The sequence below is a fragment of the Ixodes scapularis genome, unplaced genomic scaffold, assembly GCF_016920785.2.
Source record: "Ixodes scapularis isolate PalLabHiFi unplaced genomic scaffold, ASM1692078v2 PGA_scaffold13__105_contigs__length_92229423, whole genome shotgun sequence".
NCBI classification, from domain to species: Eukaryota; Metazoa; Arthropoda; class Arachnida; order Ixodida; family Ixodidae; genus Ixodes; species Ixodes scapularis.
In genome coordinates, this window is record NW_024609839.1 from 12,049,848 (window position 1) to 12,076,105 (window position 26,258).

The 26,258-nt window shown below is 46.3% G+C and overlaps 1 protein-coding gene across 3 annotated transcripts in view; it reads left to right on the plus strand.

Annotated features, from left to right (window-relative positions):
- The window catches only part of LOC8024807 (E3 ubiquitin-protein ligase HERC2), a 219,161-nt gene that overhangs the window by 174,568 nt on the left and 18,335 nt on the right, over nt 1-26,258 (plus strand). For all 3 annotated transcript variants that reach the window (XM_042289815.1, XM_040214461.3, XM_042289816.1), the window contains exons 64-72: nt 3,510-3,663; nt 5,916-6,023; nt 10,143-10,430; nt 15,315-15,466; nt 16,955-17,080; nt 19,426-19,739; nt 21,358-21,556; nt 23,697-23,911; nt 25,105-25,282. In XM_042289815.1, coding sequence (XP_042145749.1) covers nt 3,510-3,663; nt 5,916-6,023; nt 10,143-10,430; nt 15,315-15,466; nt 16,955-17,080; nt 19,426-19,739; nt 21,358-21,556; nt 23,697-23,911; nt 25,105-25,282 — 1,734 coding nt within the window. The remainder of the gene's footprint in view (nt 1-3,509; nt 3,664-5,915; nt 6,024-10,142; nt 10,431-15,314; nt 15,467-16,954; nt 17,081-19,425; nt 19,740-21,357; nt 21,557-23,696; nt 23,912-25,104; nt 25,283-26,258) is intronic.

Below are 26,258 nucleotides of genomic sequence, written 5' to 3' on the forward strand. Positions count from 1 at the left end.
TCTGTCAAATATACTTTTATTCAGCAGTTCACTTAATAGCTAGTCAGCTAAGCTCATATTTCAACCCGAAGAATATACAGTGTAGACCGCATATAACGTATGTCTCGGGAGTCGCGAAAACCCGCACTATAAGCGGTACCGCACTATAACCAAAACATCAATTTTTCAGGCCAAAATACATGCCATCAGACAACTTACCTTTGTAAAAGAATTTATTTTATGTTAGATGAAAAAATAAGCTTAGTTTGAGGAAAGTCTTTATTTCAATAGACTAGTACAGTTACGTCTCAAGTGTGTCACACATTTTAAAAGAAATTAGCGGCTTTTGCCTGGCGCAGCCTTTTAACGGCGTCGCGGGTTGCGGACGGACGTCGCGAGCGTTCAGGATTGCTAACCCTAATCACTTTTCTCCGGAGATGAAAACGCTTGAAAATTCGCATCCTTCATACGGTACGCGCCAGTAATACCTTGAACTTGAGCACACGCATGAAATGCACCAAATAAGAAATCCGGGCGATGTTCGAGGACACAAATGCTTAGAAATCACCACTGTAGTCGAAGTAAACAAACACGACGACACGGGCGTTTCTGCCGTCTTGAGAGCGCCGCCACGACATCGCCGCACGAGTAGGTGGATCTTCCCATCTAGTATGTGCTGGGTTATAGCGACACACAACGAAAATTCACAGTCAAGGATAGCGCTTTTACGCAGAACGATGAGATGCATGCTGTCTACGACGACGATCACAACCGATGCCCGCGACCGGCATGCAACGCGCGCGAACACTTCTCCTCGACCTGGGATTGGTCTGTCGTTGCGGTTGTTTGTTTCTTTGTTTCCAATGCAGCGGAGGGACGCACGCATGTGAACGACTCGTGCGTGCGTCCCTCCGTCGCTATGGCAACTGAAGCCTCTCTCTTCGCTTCTCCCCGCGTTTTCCAGCAACCTCCTTGCCCCGCGAGTGCAGTTTGCGGCTCGCGCCGTCAGCGCCGTTATCTAGTGTCGCACAGGGAAGCGAGCTCGCTGCTCCGGTCGTCGGCGCGGTCGGCGGGCTGTGCAAAAAACCGTACTATAACCGGTATTTCCCTTTGCGCGCCTGCATTTTAAGCGGTATGTAATTACATGGAGTTCTATGGGAGGTGAACCGGTGGTTTAAAAAAACCGCGTTATACCCGGTCCTGCACTATAAGCGGTTACGTTGTAAGTGGTCTATACTGTACTGATATCGCTTTAGTGGGACATAGTACTAACTACAGTGTAGACCGCATATAACGTATGTCGCGGGAGTCGCGAAAATCCGCACTATAAGCGGTACCGCACTATAACCAAAACATCAATTTTTCAGGCCAAAATACATGCCATGAGCCAACTTACACTTGTGAAAAGAATTTATTTTATGTTAGATGAAAAATAAAGCTTAGTTTGAGGAAAGTCTTTATTTCACCTGACTAGTACAGTTCTGTCTCAAGTGTGTTACACATTTTGAAAGAAATGAGCAGCTTTTGCCTGGCGCAGCCTTTTAACGGCGTCGCGGGTTGCGGACGGACGTTGAGAGCGTTCAGGATTGCTAACCCTAATCACTTTTCTCCGGAGATGAAAACACGTGAAAATTCGCATCCTTCACACGGTACGCGCCAGTAATACCTTGAACTTGAGCGCACGCATGAAATGCGCCAAATAAGAAATCCGGGCGATGTTCGAGGACACAAATGCTTAGAAATCACCACTGTAGTCGAAGTAAGCAAACACGACGACACGGGCGTTTCTGCCGTCTTGAGAGTGCCGCCGCAACATCGCCACACGAGTAGGTGGATCTTCCCTTCTAGTACGTGCTGGGTTATCATAGCGACACCGGCGACACACAACGAAAATTCACAGTCAAGGATAGCGCTTTTACGCGGAACGATGAGATGAACGCCGTCTACGACGACGATCACACACGACGCCGTGTTTGCGGATAGAAGCAGCCGGCCCGCGACCGGCATGTAACGCGCGCAACACTTCTCCTCGACCTGCGATTGGTCTGTCGCTGCGGTTGTTTGTTTCCAACGCAGCGGAGGGACGCACGCACGTGAACGACACGTGCGTGCGTCCCTCCGTCGCTAGGGCAACTGAAGCCTCTCTCTTCGCTTCTCCCGCTTCTTCGAGCACCCTCCTTGCCCCGCGAGTGCCGCTTGCGCAACGCTTGCGGCTCGCGCCGTCAGCGCCGTTCTCTAGTGTCGCACAGGGAAGCGCGCTCGCTGCTCCGGTCGTCGGCGTGGCCGGCGGGCTGTGCCAGAAACCGCACTATAACCGGTATTTCCCTTCGCGCGCCTGCATTTTAAGCGGTATGTAATTACATGGAGTTCTACGGGAGACGAACCGGTGGTTTAAAAAAACCGCGTTATACCCGGTCCTGCACTATAAGCGGTTACGTTGTAAGTGGTCTATACTGTACTACGTAATACATAATACATAACCCGCTCGTCAAAATGACTTCTCGATTGCTTACTAAAACTGGAATTAAAATACGAGTGTCAGCTGCTTAGTGAAGCGCCAGCGGGTTAACATGCTCCTTGGCTCAAGAAGCGCTTGCTTAATTTTCGTAATTTTCCTGCAGCCTGTGTTGTTGACGGAGCAGACGACTGGAGCTGTTTCTTAAACACGGATACGCACAAAAGCTTAATTTCGCGGACAGATAGGTCGCATGGTCGAGGCATGAGAGTTAGCTGAAAATTACTTTCGGTGGGACAACTCTGTAGTCATCGGCGCTTTCCTTAGCTGATCAAAACTGATTAGAGTCTGTTACCGTCTCTCCGGATCCATAGTTTCGGTTTTGAACGAGATCTCCGACACATAAGTTTGACATGAAAAGAACAAAAAAACACCGAGAAAACAAAACTATTCTCTGCAAGTTGATGTGCACCGGCTACACTTAACCGTCTCAGTTCAAATACCCCTAAAATTGGGCATTAAAGAAAAGAAAATCTGTTAAATTGAATGCGCCACCCGTTCAGGCGGCCCGGCCAAGCCGACGCGACGTGGACCCAGCCGCCATGTTTGTTTGGTGGTGGCGCCCCCTATAGGTCGCCGGAGTCGCGAATAGCCACTTTTCATTTCTTCCCACTATTAGCAAGCAAGGGGAATTATGATTGCTTTGTTATATCCATTAGTTTGTTATATCCCATTTTGTTATAACGAGGTTTTACTGTAATTGTGAGGTCACGTGACACCCCCTGAGGTCACGTCACCCCCTGAGGTCACGTGACCCTGCCCCCCCCCCCCCCCCCCCCCCCCTCTTCCGAGGTCACGTGATTTCCACGACGTCACAGGAGACAGGTGACCTCACGGGGGCCACGTGGCCCCCGTTGCGGAGTAGCAGGCAGGATGACGAGGTGACAAGGAGGGAGGAGGGGTCTACCCTCCCCCCAGTACCCTTCCCTACTCCTCCTCAAGAGCTGCGCTCTAATTCGGCGTTACAGGGAGTTGTAAATGGCTTTCTTTTTTTTTTTTCTTCCTCCTCCCTCAGGTTGCAGAAATGCTGTTGGAGATTTGTGTCACGGAACTCGAGGATGTGGCATCAGACATTGAATCGCGACGCTCGGTTCCTTTGCCCGTCGTCCAGGAATCTAGTCATCCTTACACCGACGACACTACTCTGACTGGACACGTCAGAATCTCAGGTACAGTGTTCATCTCTTGCAGTGAAGGCGACCGGTTCACTCGCATCTAAATTTACTGTTATGACAGGCAGTTACGGTAAAAGTGTAGTCTCTTTTTTTTTGTTTCGAACAACCGAGTTTGTTGCATCATAGTTTGTGTGACAGAAGAAGTTTGTTGGATGTAGACTTTGGGGTAAACAATTTTTTGTCTGGCTTGCAATGGAAACTGTCTTCTTTCTGGCTGCCAGGCTTCAAGGGAGATCTCCTTTCGATCTGTGGTCATGTGATTTCACATCACATGATGCAGCGTCATGTGACATCAATGTTGTGTGACATCTGTGTCCCATGACGTTGCAGTGCTGCGTAACACCGTGACTTTGGGGTGTCAAGTACAGTAAACCTTCCTTAACTCAAAATCGTAAAAATCAGAAAAACATTCGAGATAAGCAGAGTTTCGCGATAAGCAAGGTAATGGAATTTTCATTGCACTGATCGTGCAATGTGTGGATGGAAAATTTCCAACAATCATGCCAATTGACTCCCACGCACGGCAGGCGCGGCGGGTTGAACAAAATGACTGCAACAAAATTATTAACCAGCAACACTCGTAAGATGGGACAGCAAAACCAAAAAGCAAAAACTAAAAAAAAAAAAAGCTGAAGTGCCTAATAAAAAAATAATGAAAGAATAAGAGTTGAAGATAATGTTGAGTGCAAGCAAGGCAGATGGCAACAGCGACACCGGGCACCAGACCACCGACCGCCAAGCCGTATAGGGGAGAGAGAAACAAAAAGTAAGATAACAAACATCCTTCAGGCGCTCGCTGCTCCGTGCATTACCGCGCTCATGACACGAGACTTTTTCTTTTTTTGTGTGTGTTTGTTTTTGGACTCATGTTTCTTCCTCAACCAATGTTTAGGCCACCAGTTTATTGTTTGCTGTGCCCAACCTGTTTTTTTTTTTTTTAATATTTGCTGTCAAGATTTTGAGATATCTGAGATGGGTCGAGAAAATTTTTTGATATAAGCGATAAGTAAATGCATTGTGCCTATGGGAGTTCATTCTATGACAAGGAAATTTTTCAACTTAAACTCCAAGATAGCCGAGTTCGAGTTAACGAGGGATTACTGTAATGTTTTCTGTCGCATGACGTTGCAGTCTCACGTAACACCTTGACTTTACGGTGTCAAGTTACGTTTTGTGTCACGTGACGTCACAGCATCGTGTCGTGTGACAGGGTGTCGCATGGCGTGACACAACGTGAATTATACGGCAAATCAGGTTTTTTCACTAAAGTTAGATGGGATCGGTGACCGACTGGGCTAGTGCACCCCAGAGCCGTATATGGGGAGAGTTTGGTCAGCCTATGATCTCGCTGCCGTAGCGCTCTCCTCCCAAGTGAGCCAATCAGCACGCGGCGTAGAGCGAGAGGCATGAGCGCATGCGCGTGAACTCCCGGCTGCTCCCACCAGAGTGGGGAGGGCCGCCATCTTCGATCATTCTCCCGGCGGAATGCGTGGGATCGGCATCTAAATCTCGATTATTGCCTTTTATATCGCTTGCTCTGGCAAGAAAATGACATTCTGTTATTCCTCGGTAAGTTAAAAAGCTAATAAATGAAGATTTTTCGGCGTATGGCCAAAAACTTTTATTGAGGCGAAAAAAAAGTCTGCCCGTAGCAGATGACTCGTAGCCTTAGCACTGCTCTTCTCGGACCAGTCTCCGACAGCGTTGCTAAAAAATGGCGGTCGTCTCCTCTCTGCTCCCTTCTTTCTCTCTCGCTCCTTCGGCACTCTCCTCCCTTTCATTTACTTTTCTCCTCTCCGGCGCCTTCGTCGCCACACCCACTGGCCAAACTCTCCCAATATACGGCTCTGGTGCACCCCAACTCGGAGCACGTGGAGCAAAAGCTCGCCCTGCAGAACCCAGGATCCTTGGTTCAATCCCCACCCCTGCCCGTTGCAATCTGGATGAGCATCGTACCAGCGTGCGGTCGTGTATCACTACTGCGTGGTGCACATTAAAGACCCCGGGCTAGTGGTTGCACTGAAGCGGCTCAATTTCTCATCTGCAGCTGAAAGACAAGTTGCCCGTTGAGGCAGACTAAGTTCAGGCTGTATAAACCTACACACACCCCAGTTCCACTAAATGTAGCTAGAAGGTGCTTACGGATGGATGCACACAACCTCATGGTCTGGTGGTCCAAAAAAAACTTAAGCATTTAAAGGGCCTCAAGGTTCACTCTGTGCTAGCGTTCTGTCAAATCCTTGCAGGAGCTGAAAGCCTACATGTGGAGTTTGACCGGCAGTGCTCGACGGAACGCCGCAACGATCCGCTGTCGATTATGGATGGGTCGGGCAGGATTGTTGCCACTCGTTCAGGTGAGCTTTTTTGATGAGTGGAAGGTTGTGCTGCATAATTTATGACTAGTAAAACCTGTGGCTCTCTCCTGCCTAAAAGTTTTCAAAACATGCTGTAGGGTTTTCCTAGCATAGCCTGTGGTGCAGAGCTCCCCAAACTTAACGCTGCCACTTACTAGGTAGTTGCCCAAAATAATAAGCTAATGGCAGTTACCCAAATTACTGAAAAGTCCCGTGTTAAGCCACAGTACAGTCACAGCAATAGCTGCGACACGTGACAGCGAAGTCATTGGGCATTGGTGTCGCGTTCACGGACTGCGGGGTTCATGAACAAAAGCGTTTGAAACAAAATACGCCTCCTGCGCTGAAGCTTTGGACAAACTGTAGTGCCCTCATTTTGGGTAGTACAAGCTCACCTGATTGGGCCTTGCGCTATTTGTGGCTCTTTCTCTGGGATTAATTTTTTTTTTTCCGTGTAGTGCTGGAAAATGGAAAAAACGGCGTTTAGCTTCCGAAACTGGCTAGATTTAACACCAAAAGACAATTGAAAGTGCCAAATTCATGCCAGCAGCGCCTCTCTTATCTCTGGGTGGTGACGGCAGAATATCTGGCATGCTGATGCTTTCTTTTCTTGGAACGCGTGAAACGGCGTCTCTTGGCTCGTGCTCTTAGCATCTTAGCTTTGACCCGTGCTTTGACGGCGTTTGAATTCTTGTTGTTTCTTTGTATTTTCCTCGTGATCAGGACCCGCACCAGAGCGGGGGGACTCTTCTACAGTGTGACAATGTGATATGCTTAAGTTTGGCATACCCAAAACAAGTCCTAACAAGTCCCTTTTCGCAGCGCCGCCGGGAAACGTGAAGGCCTATTTTGTTCCTAACACATTTTGGTTTTTTCTACTTTTTTCCAAACGCTTTTGTTCCATTTTTGCTCTAGAGCGCGTGAAAGCGCATCTCTTGGCACAAGCTCTTGGTATTGAGAGTGCTATGACGGCATTTTGTTATAAGCTATTTTTATTTTCAGCGAGCATGTGCAATGTGCACTGGGTAATACATTAACCCTAAATTTAGAGCTGCTTGTCAACGCCGTGGTGTAGCTCAGTGATAACGCGTCCACTTCCCATGCAGCAGACCTGGGTTCGATTCCTACATGCAGTGGTCGCTGCTGCCGCCGTTGATGCTCGCTGCTGCTTTCTCGACGTGTGTTCTTCCTTTTCGTGCTTCTGGCACATTCGCGACTCCAGCAAAACGGACGCCACCAAGCGGGAAAACCGGGAACCAGCCGGACCAGGTCGCTCCGTGCCCCTCCGCGTCTCAGGTGGCTTTCGCGGACACGTGTTGTCGGCGCGGCGGCGATCAATCTAATTTGACGAAGGTCCAAAAATTTCTTAAGTTTGCCTGAGTGTTCATTAGTGTGGTGAAGCCTTAGTAGATTGTTTCCTTCTATCACGTGTTTGAAAGACCGTTTACTCCACAACACACGGTCGCGTGCTTTCGATTTCTCGGATGGGGAGGAATCACGGAAAAACGTTTTTATGTCTTGTCTGTCTCGAATCACATTCAAAGTGACGACTACTTGGTAACTGATAAGTGGTTTCTTTATAAGGATATAGAACAGTGGACTGAGGATGACAGACGAGGTGTTTTACTGGAGAGAACACCAATGTTGCAGTCAAGTGAATGGGAAAGCTCGATAGCTGCTTTTCTTGAGTTTGGTTGTGTTAGGTTAGCTTCAAGTTTGAGCCACCCACGCCGGTCGGTGCTTTGGCTATTCATTTTGGCTGCTTTTCGCCGAAAAAGTCTCTGGACCACACTGAAGGAGTTGGGCTGATTTCAAAATTACTTGATTCAGGAAAACCTGCTCGCTGCAAATGAAGAATGCGGAAAAGTGTCTGTTTTCAAAAGGTGGGGGACGAGTCTCGCAAAGTTATAAGCTGTCATGGCATTATGATCTATCGCGCGTCCAATATTTATATTATACCCCCGTCGAAGCCAGCAGCAATATACGTCTTCATGGCTCAGCTTGACCGGCCACAAAAAATACTCATTTTCTCCGTTCAGGATTCGAAGCAAAGTTAAATGCAGAGAGATTCTGCGTGAATCTCCGATGAAGACTCTCTTCAGTTTGTCTCAAATATACTTTTATTCAGCAGTTCACCTAATAGCTAGTCAACTAAGCTCATATTTCAACCATAAGAATATACTAATATTGCTTTAGTGGGACATAGTACGTAATATAGTACATAACCCGCATATTCGTCAAAATGACTTCTCGATTGCTACTAAAACCTGAATTGAAATACGAGCATCAGCTGCTTAGTGGGGCGACAGCGGGTTACTATGGTCCTTGGCTCAAGAAGCGCTTGCTTAATTTTCGTAATTTTCTTGCAGCCTGTGTTGTTGACCGAGCAGACGACTGGAGCTGTTTCTTAAACACGGATACGCACAAAAGCTCGATTTCGCGGGAGAAAAGTCGCATGGTCGAGGCATGAGAGTTAGCTGAAAATTACTCTTGGTGGAACAATCTTGTAGTCACCGCCGCTTTCCTTAGATGATCAGGACTGATTAGTATATTACCGTCTCTCCGGAGCCCATAGTTTCGGTTTTAAACGAAATCTCCGAAACGAAAGTTTGACATGAAAAGAACAAAAAACACCGGGAAAACAAAACTATGCTTTGCAAGTTTATGTGCGCCGGCTACACTTAACCGTCTCAGTTCAAATACCTATAAAATTGGGCATTAAACAAAAGAAAACCTGTTAAATTGAACGCGCCACCTGTTCAGGCGGCCCGGCCGATCCGACGCGACCTGGACTCAGCCGCCATGTTTGTTTGGTGGTGGCGCCCCCTATAGGTCGCTGGAGTCGCGAATATTCGCTGATTAAACCTTTATTTTCAGTTTAGTATTCATTATCTCGTCGCCTTCATCCGTGACAATAGTTATAGTAGCCACATGCAGGGGTTAACAAAGCACAGGGCGCGCGCCGAGTTTCATACATTAAGGTTTGGCTATTTCCAAAACGTCGCAGGTTCCCACACTTGGTCGTCGAGTTTTGCGAAGGAGAAACGGAAAGAAAATGTTCGCTCTTGTCCTCGAAGTTATGCGGCAACAAAGAAGTTTCTCATTCAGTGGCATTGTGCGCAAGCAGGGATGGGCGAAATGCATGCTAATATGTACCAAAATACAAATACAAAATACTTTGTCAAAAATGTATTTAATTACAAATCTAATTACATTTCCAAAAAAAGCATTTAAGTAGAAGATCCATATACAACCAAATGTATTTGGTCTCCCTCCAAATACTTTTCCAAATACATTCCTCAAAATTTGCGTCAGCGACTTCAGGGCACCTGCAACGGGTTTCTGGGTATCTCATTTTAATTTTGCATCACACACTCGGGAGTTCGTGTGCGAGGCTCTAGTAACGTAATAGAAATATAATCACAAAAAAATGTATTCAGCTTGGACGTAATAGGTGAAAAAAAGTACAGAGCTTCAGGCAGCTTTTTTTGTCGATAACATTTTGGTATAGACCAACAAAAAACCGAAACGACCAAGACGCGCAGCACTAGCTAGAGAATTTTTTATTGTTGCAACTCGCACCAGTTACGAAAATCTGGACGACCCGCGCATTTAGAATGTTCCAGGCAAAAATATGGATGGAAATCAGGCTGGAAAGCATCACAAGTTGTTGCAGGCACTTATTTAGCCAGTCTGCCTGTGAACGTCGATTTCGTCACTATTCTTGCCCTGGACTAGCACCGTAATCACAAAGTCACTAAACGCTTGTGCTTGACAGAGAGACACTGCATTCGGTGCAGAACATAGTTTTCTTTCTGGTCTGGACAGTGACGATAAATTTGAGGGATGTATTTTCGCCCACAAAATTGTATTTAATTACAATTGTATTTGAAATACCCACGTTTTAGTATTTAAAGACACACGTCAAATACATTACAGAATATGTAATTAAATACAAATGCAAAATACACAAAGTATTTGAAATGCGTATTTCAAATACGTACTTGTATTTGAAATACTGCCCATTCCTGCGCGCGAGTATACTTGGGTCCACCAGTGCCAGTAAGCTGGCGGAAAGTGAGCAAGGTTCGTGCCGAACACAAGCGGAGGTGCTTGCAGGACGCGAGTGGTCCAACTGGTCTCCCGAGCTGCGCATCCCAGGCAACGAGCTGCACTGGAAGTTCAGCAGCGACGGGTCGGTCAACGGCTGGGGCTGGCGCTTCACGGTGCACCCCGTGGTGGCCGCGGGGGGCGGCCCCGCCGACACCCTCTCGGACCGGGCCCTGCTCTCGCGGCCCTCGGTGGACCTGGTCGTCTGCCTGCTGGACCTTCGCAGCTGCGCCGACCGGACCATTGCGTCTCGCTTGGCGGCTGCACTCGCCGCCTGCGCTCAGCTCAGCTACTTGGGTGAGGCCTCCTCGCTCCTGCCAAGACTGAAACTCGGGCTGGTTGCTGGAAAAAGGCGACCCCGAAAGAAAGAAGCACGCACACAGCACTGCACGTGCTCCTTTCGTTTGTGGTCTTTTGTGTGCGCTACTCTCATTATACGTGATGGGGAAAACAGCTAAAAAAACGGGGTCTACAAAGAAGAACAAACAGGACAATGCTGCTCTTTGTAGTCCGTGCTTCTTTAGTTGTTTTCTCCATCGTGTATGATGTCATTCAACTTGCCCAGTTCAGCGCTTTATTGCTATTCTCATTATTCTATCTCGTCTGTGAGAAATTAAGATGCAATCTTGTTTGACCAATTTGTTGTAGACTAACTTCCCCTAATCTTTTGGAGTAATTCCAGGTATAGTAAAGTCTATGTTTTGGGAAAAAGGTTTTGTTAGGTCACTTTTCTTGCTATATCAGTTCCTGAAATGCCTTTACTGAACGTGTCTGTAGTAAGAAATAAAATAGCAAAGATATAGTCTTTGTGAAGATATATTGAGAGTTAAAATATAGTGAAGATTTTTCTGAAAACAAAAAGAAGGACTTTACCATGGTAGTATAGCAAGGTTGTATTGTGCAAGCATACTTTAACTTTCCTATACACTGTGCAACATGACCGGCGCGCCGCCACCCGGCCATTACTTACCGAAGGTAGGCTGAAACGAAACCATGCTGCGTACGTTGGTACACATTGCTGTCGCAGCAGTGTGGCTGCACCGGGTTGACAGTATGAACTGCTGCATCCTTAAATGCTCCGAGAGTTAGGCGTCGTCTTTTGAGGGGACCAAGTTTCATAGTTTTTCAACTCGCCACTGTTTTATGGGGCAGCGACGAGGATGGACCCGCACAGTACGGCCCAAGAAATCTGGTCTCCCAGTCATGTCTGCCACTGTATCGGCACAGCAGACATGCTCTGTACTGTGCCATTTCGCGCGCTGTATTCATTTTTGTGTACCTAAAAAATGCCTACTTATTTTAGCACCGATGAGACGGACTGGAATCCCATCCCACTCTCGCGGGTATGCAGTGCTTATTTTGTTGGAGAGACGCCCTCCAAAGACGTCCTTATCATACTGTGACATTTCCGGACCAGTATCGGATGCACCGTGGACTAGTTGGTTCTAAATCATTCTAAGGTTTTATGGGGTAAAACTGTAATTTAAATATTAATTAAAGATGTATTATTTAAAGGGACACTACAACGAAATTTTGGCGCTTATTTTTTGGTCTATATGTGTTCAAAGGAGCAGTATCACATCGAACACACCAATATCTTGTTAAAAAAGTCGCATAAAAGAATTTTAAAACGAATTAAACGATTAGCAAAGAGCACCTGGTGGATGTCGCTAATGCCTCGCTCGTAATGCCTGTTTAGGAACCTTGACAGCTGGTGACGGTGAGTGTCTCGCCTCCGGCCACGACGAGAGAAGAGGGGAAGGAGGGACTCCCCTCTCCCAGCTATTCCCTTTTGTGTGTCCGAGAAGTTGTTATTGTCTCTCTACAAGATTATAGAAGATTAACCCGTCACTCAAAATTCGTACAAAAGCAGCCGCTTCGGTAGCTGGAACGGCTAGGCCATCCTCTGGACGTCACTCTCGCCGTAGTTTTGCTCATCTCGAGACGACCTACGTCACAATTGCGTTGGATGTCACGTGCTCTCCGCTGGGCCTTCTCCGAGGGCTTGCCTGAGTGGGCCGTTCATAACGAAAAATACAGCCACCAGGCTCAAAATACAAAAGTGTGATTGTCATTTACGGATATCGTGGATCCTATTCAACCTATTTTTGAACACGACGGATATATTTCAAATTTATTTGAAGTATCCCTTTAAATCAATTTACCTAAAATACAGTACTTTTTGATTTTACTAGTTATCTTTGAAAAACACTAGAAATTAATTCTTCATATTGGATGGGGTCGGCTGAACAGTCAGAACGTAGAAAAAACCAAGAGAGGAAAAGGCATAGACACTGCTTCTCCTCTCAGTTTTACCTAGGTTGTAACGGTTCAGCTCACCCTATCCTATATGTACCAACTAGCTCAAGTCAAACCTGTTGTTAATTCTTCAGTCTGCCCAATCACTGAAAACACTGTCAGTGAGAAGCCCATTGTAAATTTAGTTTTACTGTAAAGTGCTGCTTAATTTAAGACTTTTTTTTTCTTTAGGTATATGAATTACGTCATACTACATAGAACAAAAGGAGCTTGATTTGTTTGTTCATTGAGGAAGCTTTATTTGCTGTTGTACTTGAGCAAAGCAAAATAGGAATCATTCCTCAGACCTTGTGGAAACAGTCCATTCCTTCCAAATTGTTTTCCGTGAGCTCCATGCACGCGGTGCCACTGTTGCCATTGCTTCCGAGGCTGACTCTAAACAAAATAGTGACAATATCTGAGCAGAACCAAAAGAAAAAGCAAAAAAAGGAAAAAAATGAATGTCATATAGAAATGGGGTTTTCACCTCCAGCTTAGTTTGAGAGTTGCTTAACGACAGTGACTCTTTTGTTTGTTTCAAAGTGCGCAAAGCGATGGTACAATCTCATAAAAGAAGCGGCCAGCTCGTATAAGACAAAACGGATATACAGTGCAGGTCATTTATAACAATACCAGATATAATGACACACCACTTATAACTCTGTTTCTAGAGTGCTAGACCAGAAACACTGACTTTCTAGTCCAGATACATGGATAATTGGTTATAACAATATTTTCGGGTTTTCTCATGATCATTCTAATTGGATTGCAATGTGCTAGCCGATGCAAGGTCAACCTAACATGAGCAACTCAGTCTCTGTCACTCTCTCTCTCGGTCTGTGTGCCTGCACGCATACTTTTTGCAGCAAAGCTGTTTATGGCTAGGGTTCTGTGGATTTTTTGTGTGCGTCAGCAAAAACTCGGGTCCCAATTTTAATGCAAAAAAGCTTAAATTTATGCAAAAGCTTATATGTCTCATCACTTGGATATGCATTTTCAGTAGATTAGTTATCAATAGGCACCATTTTCAAGATCAGTAGTCTCTCTCGTTGATAATAAAGGTTTCTCAAAGATTTGTCGCTATGCGACCCGCGTCGGCCATGTCTACGAGGCTCGCACCGCTCTCTCTTTTTCGTTGTTCCAAGCGCTTGCGTGCCTAGTTTCCTTTCCTTCCACTCTCCTAGGGTGGCGGTCCCTTTGTCTGGTTTTTTCCAGTTTTTGCTCAAAATTTTGTGTCTGTGTCGTGTGCTGAACAGCTTTGCTGGTCATGCACCTCCACAGAGTGGAATAATCGTTTTTGTTCTCTTTGCATTCTGATTTGTTTGGGTAAGATAATTGATGAAACAAATGGAGGAAAAATACAGAGCTCGCCTCTCCCATAAGCACAGAAGGGCACCCAAGTTTGCTCGTTTTCAGCCTGGTATTCATTTTTGTTTGCTTAGTGTCTTTTTTCATGAAAACCAAAATAAATGTGCAGGAACAACATCAAATTACAAATCAGCGATAAAAAAAATTTATTTCTGAAATTTGTTATGTCGAAAGAAAAACATTTTTAAGGTGTTTTGTCGAAAATTTTATTACGGTAAAATTGGTGCGAATGAAATTGTGATTTAAATAATCTTGAATTTTATTTCTCACCGTAAACTTAGTGGATGCGTAGAAGATTCACTTCAGGATATCATTGCCTCGTGCGATTTTGTGCAAAAAGTGAAGTGGTTACACCTTCTAGAATCCGCTAAACTTTCTCGTTGGAAGCCAGCGTACATTGTGATGTACTGAAGACAATAAATTTATTTCTTGGGATATATAAGAAGCGGAGAACAGCCAGATCAACCTTTGCAGGTCTGCTTCAGCCCTAATACAGCATCACCCTTAACACCTCAAAGAACCAAAGATCCGTCCATTCGAGTCTTCCACCGCCACAGCTAACGCCAGCTCTTCCGCTAGTCTTGCGTTTTTTAAAGCGCCTTCTATAGTTGCTGCACAGAGCGTATAGCCACACCTTCACTCCATAGATCAGTCTTTACCATGAAGAGAGCGTCTTTTGTGCCTTCATTTGATACGAGCCTTACTTAACCTAAATGCTTAGTCTAATGATATGACTAGCTGGGCATAGCTAATTGGGCGTCCAGACTTGTCCAGTTAATAATTAGGGTTCCATGTTTTCAGTGTTTATTTTTCTTCAAATTCATGGCGGTTTTTTCAGGGTTTATTTTTTCCCACGGATTCGGTCTTTTCGGTATTAATTTTGGGTGTTGACGAGAAATCTGGGATTATCGGGGTTTATGTTGAAGAAAATAATGCACGGACATTGAATTCCCCAACATTCAAGGAACAAACATGTGGCCCAAATACTTGCAAAACATCCCCGTACCGATGATAAAAGAAAAAATATTGGGGTGGTTCCGAAGAAAATAGCAGCTTCGAGGGCAGTCTCTTGGGGGTTGTGTTCCAAGTGAGCTGGAAGCAAAGCCATATATAAAAATTTCTTCTTGTAAAGCTTGAGTTTTTCTCCTTCAAGGATAGCTCGAATTCTGGGTTTATTGTTTTTCCCAATTTTGATCAAACCGACTCGGCGGTTAATTTTTTGGGGGTTTATCGGTATTTACCAAAAACACAGAACCCTACTTATAAACAAGCTGAGGTAGAATTTAGACTTTTTTGGGACACATAATGAGATGTGTTCTTGACTGGTTGTTGCAGTTATGATCCCGATCAGTGTGGGTTTAGGACTGAACGTTGGTAACTATAAATCCTCTGTAATTGCGAGCGCGACTATATTTTTCGTTTGAATGGGCACTTTCTATGCAGATTTGAATCCAGGCCTGTGGCCGTCCTGTGTGGCACAATGCAGACTCAATGGTCTGACGTGTTCTGTTTCAGCACCGCTGCAGAGAATGTGGGTGCTTCATCAGCTGAGGCAGCTGATGACCGCCGGAGTCGGAAAGACTCTCAATGTTTCCCAGCTTCTAGTCCACAGCCCCAGCGGATCCGACCTGTCTCCGGAGCAGCAGCCGACGATCTTGAACCCGAGCGTGAGTGCCTTGCCTCGTTTGTTTCAAGTTGATGGAGTGGTGGTCGAATTCTATTGTACAGTCACAATTTATACGAACATGAACATGTAATCATTGACTGTCCTGTAGTGGCGGTGGCGGCGTCGACAACGGAGCTGTTGACGATTGCGCGTTCACCTTCATATCAAATGCAACTATGCCACGCAAGTTTTCACGATTCACAAAAACTACTTTTTGAGAGCTATGCATTGCTATCGTGTCAGTACAGAAGAATATCATGCATCCACACTGCCTTTGAATGTGACTGGCAGAACGAACTTGGCAGTTATGACGCTATTGTTAATTATGCAGTTTGGGAGCTGCTGCAATAATGCAAATACTGTAAACAACTTATTTTTTGCGGGCTCAATATTTCGCAATTTAGGTCAAAGCTGAAGTTTTGGAATATTTCGTGGGCTCTAAGTATTGCGATGCGGTGAGATCTCAATATAGATTTCTTTGTGCTTATATTTTTCCAGAATTTTTCGCTGGACCTATTTTTCGTGAATTGTGGGCGATTCGCGAAAATTAAGTTGTTTAGAGTATGTATCAGTATTATATCTTACAGCCTGCTTATGTTTTAAGGTGTCCAAAGTAACAAAGAGCATGGCGCTCAAAGCACCTGCAGCCTTTTCTATCAAGAATACTGAAAGTAGCGGGGAAGAAGGGCTTAAAAGAAGACAAGCAGAGCACTCTGTTTGTCTTTAAACACAGAGTATGGTTTATGAGTCGTTCTCTGGGAAAAAATCGTCATGAACGATTGTTATGAAGAACCGACACGCTGGGAGTGTTCCACGACGCTAAGCTTATATGTAAAGCTTACAAGGGCCCATGCAATACCAGCGTAAGCGAGGCGCCCCAGCGGGGCTCAAACCTTGGTCCTGTGTGCTGGCAGTGGGACACTGAGCTGCGAGCACAGCTGCTCTGAAAGGGGAAATGGTATCATTGGAATGCAGACATGCCGGCAAGAGCGGCACGTTGGAAATGGAAATTGTGAGATCAATTTTAAAAAGTGAGAAAAATAGTATAAAAATAAATTAGAAAAAACGGATAATAAAAAATAGCACACACCACACACAGAGAATGGATTGTGTGGGACACATTCTGTGGTCCCTCGTCTTTGTCAGCATCATTGAGCCTGTACAATTCTCTTTGTTTCTAGTCCTTGTTCCCCAGCCCTTTCAGTATTCTTGCAATGTACCCGCGAGCCCTTCTCTCCAACTTATTTGTCAACTTCGTTGCTCCCTGTGGTCATCTGCAAATGCCCATGACATGTGCAGTTGGTTTTACTGCACGTCGGTAGATTTACATTGTTTGTCTTGTTCAGTTATTAAACTCTGTAACTCTCGATAGTCGACCGTTTAAACCACCACAGCGAGGAACAGGAATATATTCTTTTTGTTCCGCGGGATTCGTGGATATGTCGTAATGACAGGGCATCTCGAGGTGGTGCCTCTAAATGTGTTCCAGGGCCCCAGTGAGACGGCCCTGGTGTGCCTACTCAAGGCCCTTCCCGAGACCCTGCTGCGTCAGTTTGAGTACGAGGACCCCATTGTGAGGGGGGGCAAGCACCTCATGCACAGCGACTTCTTCAAGGTGGGTTTCCTGCACGGGCTAGGCCTAGTAGGGCAGTACGGGACGACCCTGAACATCTCCCATCTGGAAACTACCATTTTCTGAATCAAAATGAAATGTTTGGCTAGCTGGCTGTACATTGTTAAAAATCAAAAGTGCAAACAGCAAGGAAAAGAAGAGGGGGCAGGACAGAGCGCTTACTCCAACTGGGTGTTTAATGCATTCACCGAGGAACACAAAAATGAAATAGGGCGTTTAAATATCTAGGAATTCATCTGTCACCTGTCGTGAACCACTTACATACGATCTGTCATCGCCGATGCTAACCGCACTCTCGGATTTCTTCGCCGTAACCTCAGACAAGCTACATTCCCAGTAAAACAACTAGCTTACACTACCTTGGTCGGAACTAAAATAGAATTTGCTTCTTCCATAAGGTCACCGTGGCAGACGTACCTAACTAACAACCTGGAATCCGTTCAAAGCAGAGCCCTCCGTTTTATTTATTCCGACTATTCCCCTTACGCAAGCATATCAGGACTTCGCCAATCAGCAAACTTAACACACTTTCTCCCCGCCGCTGGGTGTCTCGTCTTTCTCTTCTTCATCGGATCTTTTGTTACAGCAGTCATCTTAGACAAAGTTTGTTATCACCTCCTTACCGCATTTTCCCTCGTCTCGACCATTCTTGCAAACTCCGTCCGATTTCATCGTCACCCGTCACTCATCAGATGTCTTCTGTACCATTGGCCATTGACGACTGGAACTCGCTGCCTGACGTAATTGTTTCCTTATCTGACACTAAGAAATTTTCTGCAGCCATTAGCTTATATAATTGTGTTTTTTTGGTTTTTTTTAAGTGTTCACTCCCTCGTATAATGCCCCCTGGGCCTTCACGGAATAATAAGTGAGGATGATGATGTGAAGATAGAAAGAGGAGGAAAATTAATGTTACAGATTATTGATGCACTAAAGAAATTAAAAATTAAATGTAACTTCACCCCTTTACGCTACCTTTTTCTGCCATAGTAAATTTTACTATGGCAGAAAGCTTAAAAACACATTATGCCACGCATGCCTCGTTTTTGTAAAGTGCACCAATTTAGTGGTGTTCGATGATGCCCAGAAAGTCTCAGATTGAAATCATCCCTTTAAATGTTCTAATTAAAAAATTAATTATTCGGATGCAATTTGGAATCTAATGATGTTGAACATTATCCATTTTCTTAAATAGGCCCTTTGGCATAGAACGGGTAGAATGAAAGAGCACTGACTTTTGCTGCCATAGGCCCTTTCTGCCAAACACTGCCAAAGGCTCTTTGGCAGAGACCAATATGACATAAACCTTTTTTCTGTGCGGCGCATAATTTTCGCAGTACAAGTTACAATCGCAAAGTTTGTAGGCTTCTGGAGTGCTTTATATCATCGATGCCGAGACCTCTAGGGGTCCCTTGGCTGCCATGGAAGAAAGGAAATTGCGCGGACGATCACATAACACGATGCGAATGGACAACATCAGCGGGTGCATTATTTCGACGACATTGCACGGTGCTTTGGTGTAGGCTTTGGCCGCCCTATCTTTGCATGAAAGGTTTAGAGCGGATATAAAACGCTCGCCCACGAGGTCCAATGGAGTGCAGAATGGTACGGGATCTCACCAGCACGAATACTGCATAGGGACGTAGCTCGAAGGCAATCGAGTCACTGTTTGGGAACGACGACTGGAGGACCTTGTGGCAAGCCACCAGCAAAGACACCAGTTCTCGCGTGAACCAGGGTCGATCACGCACATAACAGCTCATCTGTTCCATCCCAAGAGCCAGGGCGAGCAAAGAGACGACTGAAGGCGAGCAGGTGGCGCCCTCTTCTGGTGTTAAAATTAGGTGCGGCAGGCGCTGTATGCTCTGTTTGCTTTAGGCGACACGAGGCTTGCCCAGTACAACAAGCTCAAAACCCACCGGGCAATGAAGTTCAACAAGTGGTGCCATCTTATGAGTCTCGAATAAAAAGTGTGAAAAAACAACAACAAAACACATCTTGTGGAGTATTTTTTCAACCAAGAGACAGCCCTCAGCCCCTATCATTGGACCTTATCTCGAGCTGGAATCTCCGAGCACCATTCTGGAACGTGATGCAGCCCTCGTGTCCAGTCACTCAGTGACATGGCCAATTCCCAGACTTGCCCTTTTCGGCCACCAGCCGCGCTGCTAGCAGCTGACAGAGGCACCTCCTGCTCATTGCTCTGGGGCTATGCAGCTAACGCCGTAATATGCATTCCTGGAGACAGAAAATTTTGAGAAACCCTGCTGTGTGTCTGACTTAGTGGCCCTGGTGTTGACCATTCACCCGCATGATGATGCCTCCAGGTTCTGGTAGCGCTGGCGTGCGACCTTGGACTGGACTCGCTGCCCTGTTCCGGGGACAGCCACCGGTGGACCTGGTTTCGGCGCTACTGCGCCGCGTCACGGGTCGCCACGGCTCTGGTGCACCGCACCACCCTGCCCCCGTCCTTCTGCCTGGAGGTGCGTCAGAGGATCAGGGAGCTGGCCATGGAGCCCTCGGAGATGGACCTATTGGGCGACCGAGAGGCGGACGACGAGGCAATCTCATCCGGAGACCACGAGGATCACGCGGTCTTCAGGCAGGAGCACGACGAGCAGCTCATTCACTGGGTGAACAGGTCAGTTTCCTTTGTGTCTCCTGGTTCTGTTGGGCCAGGGATGGCTTGGGCACAACTGGCTGCACTGAAGCCACTGTAGGCTTGGTAGGATTGACCTCGCTGCTACCCGCCTCGGAGAATGACACACCGCGCTGGTTCAGCAACCTGTAGTCATTCGTTGACCATTATCGCCCAAACCGCAACCCAAAAGCCCTTGCGTGTATGCTGCACTGGCCTTTTAGTGGTGGCGGAGCACCGCTCACGTGGCCCCCTCGCGGTAGAAATGACTATGGACGATTTAGCGTGCGGGCAACCTGGTCGAATGCCTTGGATCCCCAGGTTGCCCACAGCTTAGAGCAGTGGTTCTCAACCTCTGTTGTTTGGGGACCCCTCCTGGTCCCCAAAACAACAGAGGTATCATTTTTTTTTCTCTATTGGGGAAAAAAATGATACCTCGTAATTCAGGGACACTGCCTAAGCTGGAAACAGTCGTAATCCCAAATTCGAAAATATCGACTGGAGTTGCCCCTTAAAGGGCAACTCCGCTTAATTTCAAAATTTTTGAGATAGTGGCCGATTTTTTTTTTTGAAGCACTCAAAAACAATCCCCAATCTTTGGTTTCGCGAAAAATAAATTATTTTTCGTGTAATTTTACTCTAGCCATGATCACAAACTGAAACCGAAACGGTGGCAAAGCCGGACAACATTGTATATTCGGCATCACTAAGCATGTACACCCTAGGGTGCCTACATGTTTCCGCACCCTAGTACACCCACGTGATACACAAGGGGAAGAAGGAGCTCCTCTCTTATCAGGATCCTCCTTTGTGCCTCCTGGATTAGCACAGGCGTCGCTATTCTCCTCCCAGAAGATTATAGAAGATTAACCTGTCACTCAAAATTCTTACAAAGGCAGCTTCCCTCTCCTTCTTTTACTTGGTGTTCAAAAGTATGCGATGTAACACAAGCCGCGCTCAACGAGGCGATCGGCTTATCAGTAGTATCAATAGTCGAGCGCCGGGCCGGCCGAGCGCGTCACTCACGTCTTTCACAGCGCTGGCGCCACCCGTGCTCTCCCCGGGAAAGAAAACAAAATTGAAAAAAAAAAAGAAGCTGTACTTGTTTGATGACGTCGCGGACGTGCCGGGAGAAGGAATTTGGAGGAAGCGGAAATGCAGCCGGGCAGTGTTGTCTGGCCCGCACGTCTCATCCAAAACCAGCGGATTCGTGCTTGTCAAACTTTGACAGCGATTTTAATGAACTTCTAGGCGGAATTCCGTCGTAATATTTGCCATGGGGGTTTTGTAGATGATAACAAAGAGAACTGTATAGTTTTGCACTACTGGAAAAGAAGCAGAGTTGCCCTTTAAGCTTAAAAAGAAACACCTGTATTTTAAGGAAAAAGAAAGAACAGGAACTAGGCAGCAAGATAAAAGAATACAAACATAGAGGGCACTATGTAAATTGTTTTCTCAGTAATCTTTTTCATTAGGTTTAATGATTGGCTGCTGGCTCAACTTAGCATCTTGTATTGCAACTATATAGCCCCAACGGAACAGTTGGAAACACTGTAATTTAGGCAGACTAGTAAGAGCTGTTGCCCAATGTCGCCCCTTAACGGCCCGCCGGTGTGTGCAGGCGCCCCGAGGACTGGACCCTCTCGTGGGGGGGCAGCGGGACCATCCTGGGCTGGGGCCACAACCACCGGGGTCAGCTGGGAGGGGTGGAAGGGGCCAAGGTGAAGCTGCCCACGCCCTGCGAGGCCCTGAGCATTCTGCACCCCACCCAGGTCGTCGGGGGAGAGCAGACCCTCTTTGCCGTCACGGCCGACGGGAAGGTGGGCGCCACTTTCCTCGCCACTTGTCCGTGCCATACACCTTTCCGGCTGATCACTATTAAATGAATAGCATTTATGAGACCAGCTCTTAGGAATTTTGTGTTTGTGGATCTAGCCTCGATGATGTCAGTGTGACGTGACACTGTGACGTCGTCCCAAAGGCGCTCTATGTAGTATTCAAGGCCCTTTGTGACGTCATGTGACATCATGACATCACATGGTACCACGATGTTGCATGATACCATGACGTCATGTGATGCTTTTGTCATATGACACCAAGACATCATGTGACACTGGTGTCACAGGACACAGCAACATTGCACGACTCTGTCACGCCATATGACACCGCGGCATCGCGTGACATTGGTATGTCATGTGACACTGCAACGTCATGTGACACCGCGATTTTGTCATAAAACAGTTACTTCACATGATGCTATAACGTGATTTTACGCTGACATCGTCACAAAGGTGCTCTAAATGCATAGTATTCAAGGTCCTCTGTGACGTCTGTGGACACCATAATCTCACATAATACTGTGATGTCACGTGACACTATGTCGTGACACAGATGGCTTTATATATTCACAAAACAGTCTGCCCTTCAGGAGGACTGCGAATAGATGCTATGCATTTGGCACGTCTTTGCAAAATGCCAGAAACAGCCAATGTCTGTTTTAGTATTAGCCTTTAAACTGACGACTGCTGAAGGCTACTACTAAAACTGAAGGTTAGTGGAAGTTGGTCAAAGCTCGTAGGAAGGACTCGAAAAAGGTGCCCCCAGAAGCCTGAGAGCCGACCAACCTTTTGCTAGGAGAAAGCTCCGAGGAAGGTAGTCTCTCGGCAAAATGTCGGCTGGAATTCTGAGGCTCGCAAAAGCCTCTCTTTTAAACTGAGAGTTTACTGTTGGAATGGCTTAGCGTCTTTCATTGTCACATGCATATCTGCTTCTTCTTGTTTAGTAGTTTGTCCTTTGCCATTTTCCAGCTTGGAATGCACCTAGTTTTACCTCTGCCACGCAGCAAATTTAATGTCACTTCAATCGAATGACATTATGTAATTTGAAAATCTGCTCGCAGTCCTGTCTACGAGCATCGTGCGTGCGCCGCGCTGTATGAGGAGTGATGTGAGCTGATTCACCAATCAGTTCTTAAACCCAAGTTTTCGTCTTTCTCAAGAACTTCTCTGGCTGCGGCGCGTATTCATAATATAGCTCCATTCATTTATTATTATCCGCTATAGTCAAATGATTTGACTTGACTGTGTTAGAATTGTCAGTAGTGTTTTTTCCATCTATTATACGTTTTTTGGATATCTATACAGTCGCTTCGCTGCAGTATTTTTAGACAGTTATATCACTGTCTCGTTTTTTCTCCAATGTGTGGACTCAAGAAATCTCATGACATTCAGACTCTGTGAATGATCATTCCAGCCTCACTCAAGAAGATGCTCAGAAGGTCGCTGGGCAACCAGCAGAGTAAACTTTTCTGCTGCTTGGTTCAACACGCATCGAGCAGTGTCAGCGGTTGATGTCAGGCTGATATGCTTAGTCTAGGTCTTGTTTTGCAAGATTCCTTATGTCATGTGTGTTTTATTGTAGCCACCCTTGCACACCGGGGTGACTGGTTGCCGAGCGTGTTAGTGCGCCGCAGCTCGGAGTAGGTTTTGCGAAAGCTCGCATGGCAGATCCCACGGATCCTGGCATCAGTTCCCACCCCTGCCCGTTGACGCCACTGGTGTGCAGTGGTGTCAAAGAGCCCAGGCTCCATAGTTGTACTGCACTGGCTAAATTTCTCGTCTACAGCGAACACAGCAGACACCCATATTGGGACGGACTAACTTCTTGCCGTCAAACACAACCATAACTACTGGAAGTCTTAAAGATACCAGAGAGGCAAAAAAACTTCCTGTGAGAGGACAGTTTATTTGAGTCTATCCCGTCAGCTTCAGCCAGATACGGCGACTTTTTTAGTGTCATAATCGTAATTTCTTAGTTGCTTTATGGAATTATCAAACTGATTGCGGACTTTTTGGCCTGCCTGCTGTAGATTTCTCCTCCACAGCGGAGGCACCAGACACTATCTAAACAAACGTGCAACATAATAACTTTTTTTTGCGCACGGACTTTCATTTTCTGCAGGTGTATGCAACGGGCTACGGTGCCGGAGGGCGGCTTGGCATTGGCGGCACCGAGTCGGTGTCCTGCCCGACGCTGCTGGAGAGCCTGCAGCACGTCTTCATCAAGAAGGTGGTGGTGAACTCTGGCGGAAAACACTGCCTCGCCCTGTCCGCCGAGGGAGAGGTCTACTCCTGGGGCGAGGGGGACGACGGCAAGCTGGGACACGGCAACAAGAGGTACCATGCGCTTCGAGGCCTTCGAGCTTTAGGATTCGCGCGGCAACACTCAATTTCTGGCTTATCGATAGGCTGCAGACTTTAACCGAAAAACATTGATCCACATCTGCTGGTGTCAAAAACACAAAATTGGTTAAAACCGAAAAACACTTGTACCTATGTGGAAATTTTTTTATCTAAGCAAGGGCCTCTTTTGTCAAAACCCTCCTTTCTTAAAGTTGGTTCACAGACGAGTGCTTACAACTGAGCACGTTAAAACCTTTTGCGATCTCTTACGACGAGGGCGCACACTGACGCCATCTATCGGGTAGCCATGTAAAGCTTGGCATTTCCGTACATTTCCTATTTGTTTTCGATCAGCATTTTTTCTTTCCACTTGAAAAACTTTTGTCTATGTTATAAACGACCATTTCTCATGAATGGTACGTGCATTTGATCTCGGAAATATTGTCGAACCTTCGCTCTAGTGAAATGAAGTTGCAGGGTCACCGCATAGATGGCACAGCGTGCCAGTGTCTTCTCTCGTCATGAAAGATTGCAAGAACTCGGTCGTAAGCAAACGCAGGTGTGTGAACGGCCCTTGGGACATCCGTCGGGCACTTACCTAGAATCAAGCGTCCTACCAGCTCTTGATCAGCAGAAACACTAACGTTGCTGGATCGTGGCATTACAGTTTGGTCAGTCAGTCCATTGCCATGCTTTGTCACAATGTCTTTGTTTTATTCAGGTTAGAGCTGGATGACGGTGGTCTAAATTATGCTGGTGGTCGTTATCGGCTGAATTTTGCGAAAGAAGCAAGAGCAACTTGGCTTCCTCATTGCAGAAACATTTTTCTCGAGAACAATTCAATTTTTGTCATCGCACATGGCAATCGGGTAGCCGGATACAGAAGAAAATGAAAAACTCCGGATGACTACTGTGTTCGACTGCACTCTGACTTTGGCGCATGTTCCAACTTGTTGTTTAGGGCTTGCAAGTACTCTCCCATTATCATAAGTGTGAAGCAGTATAAGGTTGTATGCAAATTCTAAATTAAATTCGAGCTCTTAGTTGTCCATTAGTCTTTTTTCCTTACTAATAATTGCAGTTTCGAGATTGTGTAAAAAACTTATTGCCAAAATATACCTTTTTTTTTATGAATAAACAGAAAATGATTGGCTTAGTTATGGAGGATGTGCTTGAACCCGTGACAGCTCGTGTGAGAGGCCGAGGGTGATTGAGCTGCTGCGAGGGAAAGAGGTGGTGGACGTAGCCTGCGGTGGAGCCCACAGCGCTTGCATCACCGCTTCGGGTGAGCTGTACACCTGGGGCAAGGGCCGCTATGGACGCCTGGGCCACGGAGACAGTGACGACCAGCTGAGACCGAAGAAGGTGAAGCTTGCTTTGGCTGTGAACGTCTCTGTCACCTCCAGAATGCACGCATCTTGCTTACACCTTTCCAATAAATTGTGAAGGAACCACGAATGAACTTTTTAAGTGCATAACATTTATAAAGCCAAGAATCCCGACCGAGGTGCCCGCAATATGACGGAGGCTTATTGCGAAGAAGGCGCCGTGTAACCGAGCTTTCGGTTGCACGTCAAAAGATCCCCAGGTGGTCGAAATTAATCCTCAGTCCTCCGCTGGGGCGTGCCAGATGCCCGTCGTAGGTTTGGCACGTAAAACCCCCAAATTTGATTTATAGGGCCAACCTTTGACATTTTTTTTACCCACTGCAGTTGTCTGACTGTGGTGCTGGAGAGGCGGCGAATCTTAAGAGGGAACTGTCAGATCATCATTTTATGCGACACTGTCATCATGTCGCACAGTGACATCATCGGACACTCTAACGTCAAGAAACACACAACGTCGCGAAACATGCCACTTCACATGGTCATGTGACATCAGCCGACACTAGGGTGTGACACCGTTACATCATGTGACATCGTAACAATGTGTGACACCATGGCGTCTCGTGGTGTCGCAAGGTCACGTGACATTGTGACGTCATGTGAGATCATGAAGTCCTGTATTGTCATGAAATCACGTGACTGACATCACATGACTTCATGACGTCACACACACAGCATGTGTCTGGGTCATTCGCGACACATTCTGTGCTTCTCCGAGCTTATTGGACACGACCGAGACGGGCCTATCTTAATATAATCACATTGTTTATACCTATCTGCACTCATTTGCCCCTTGTTTCATTTTATTTTTTTGCTTCCCCGCTTTTTGTAATGTTCAACAATTCCACTACTGTGCTGCAAGCGTGAGCTATTCGTTGAAGGATGCGTTTTGGCTGCGCAAACTCTCGATCAGCAGAAACAACTGCCAAAGACGAAGCTACGAGCTTGGGATTCTC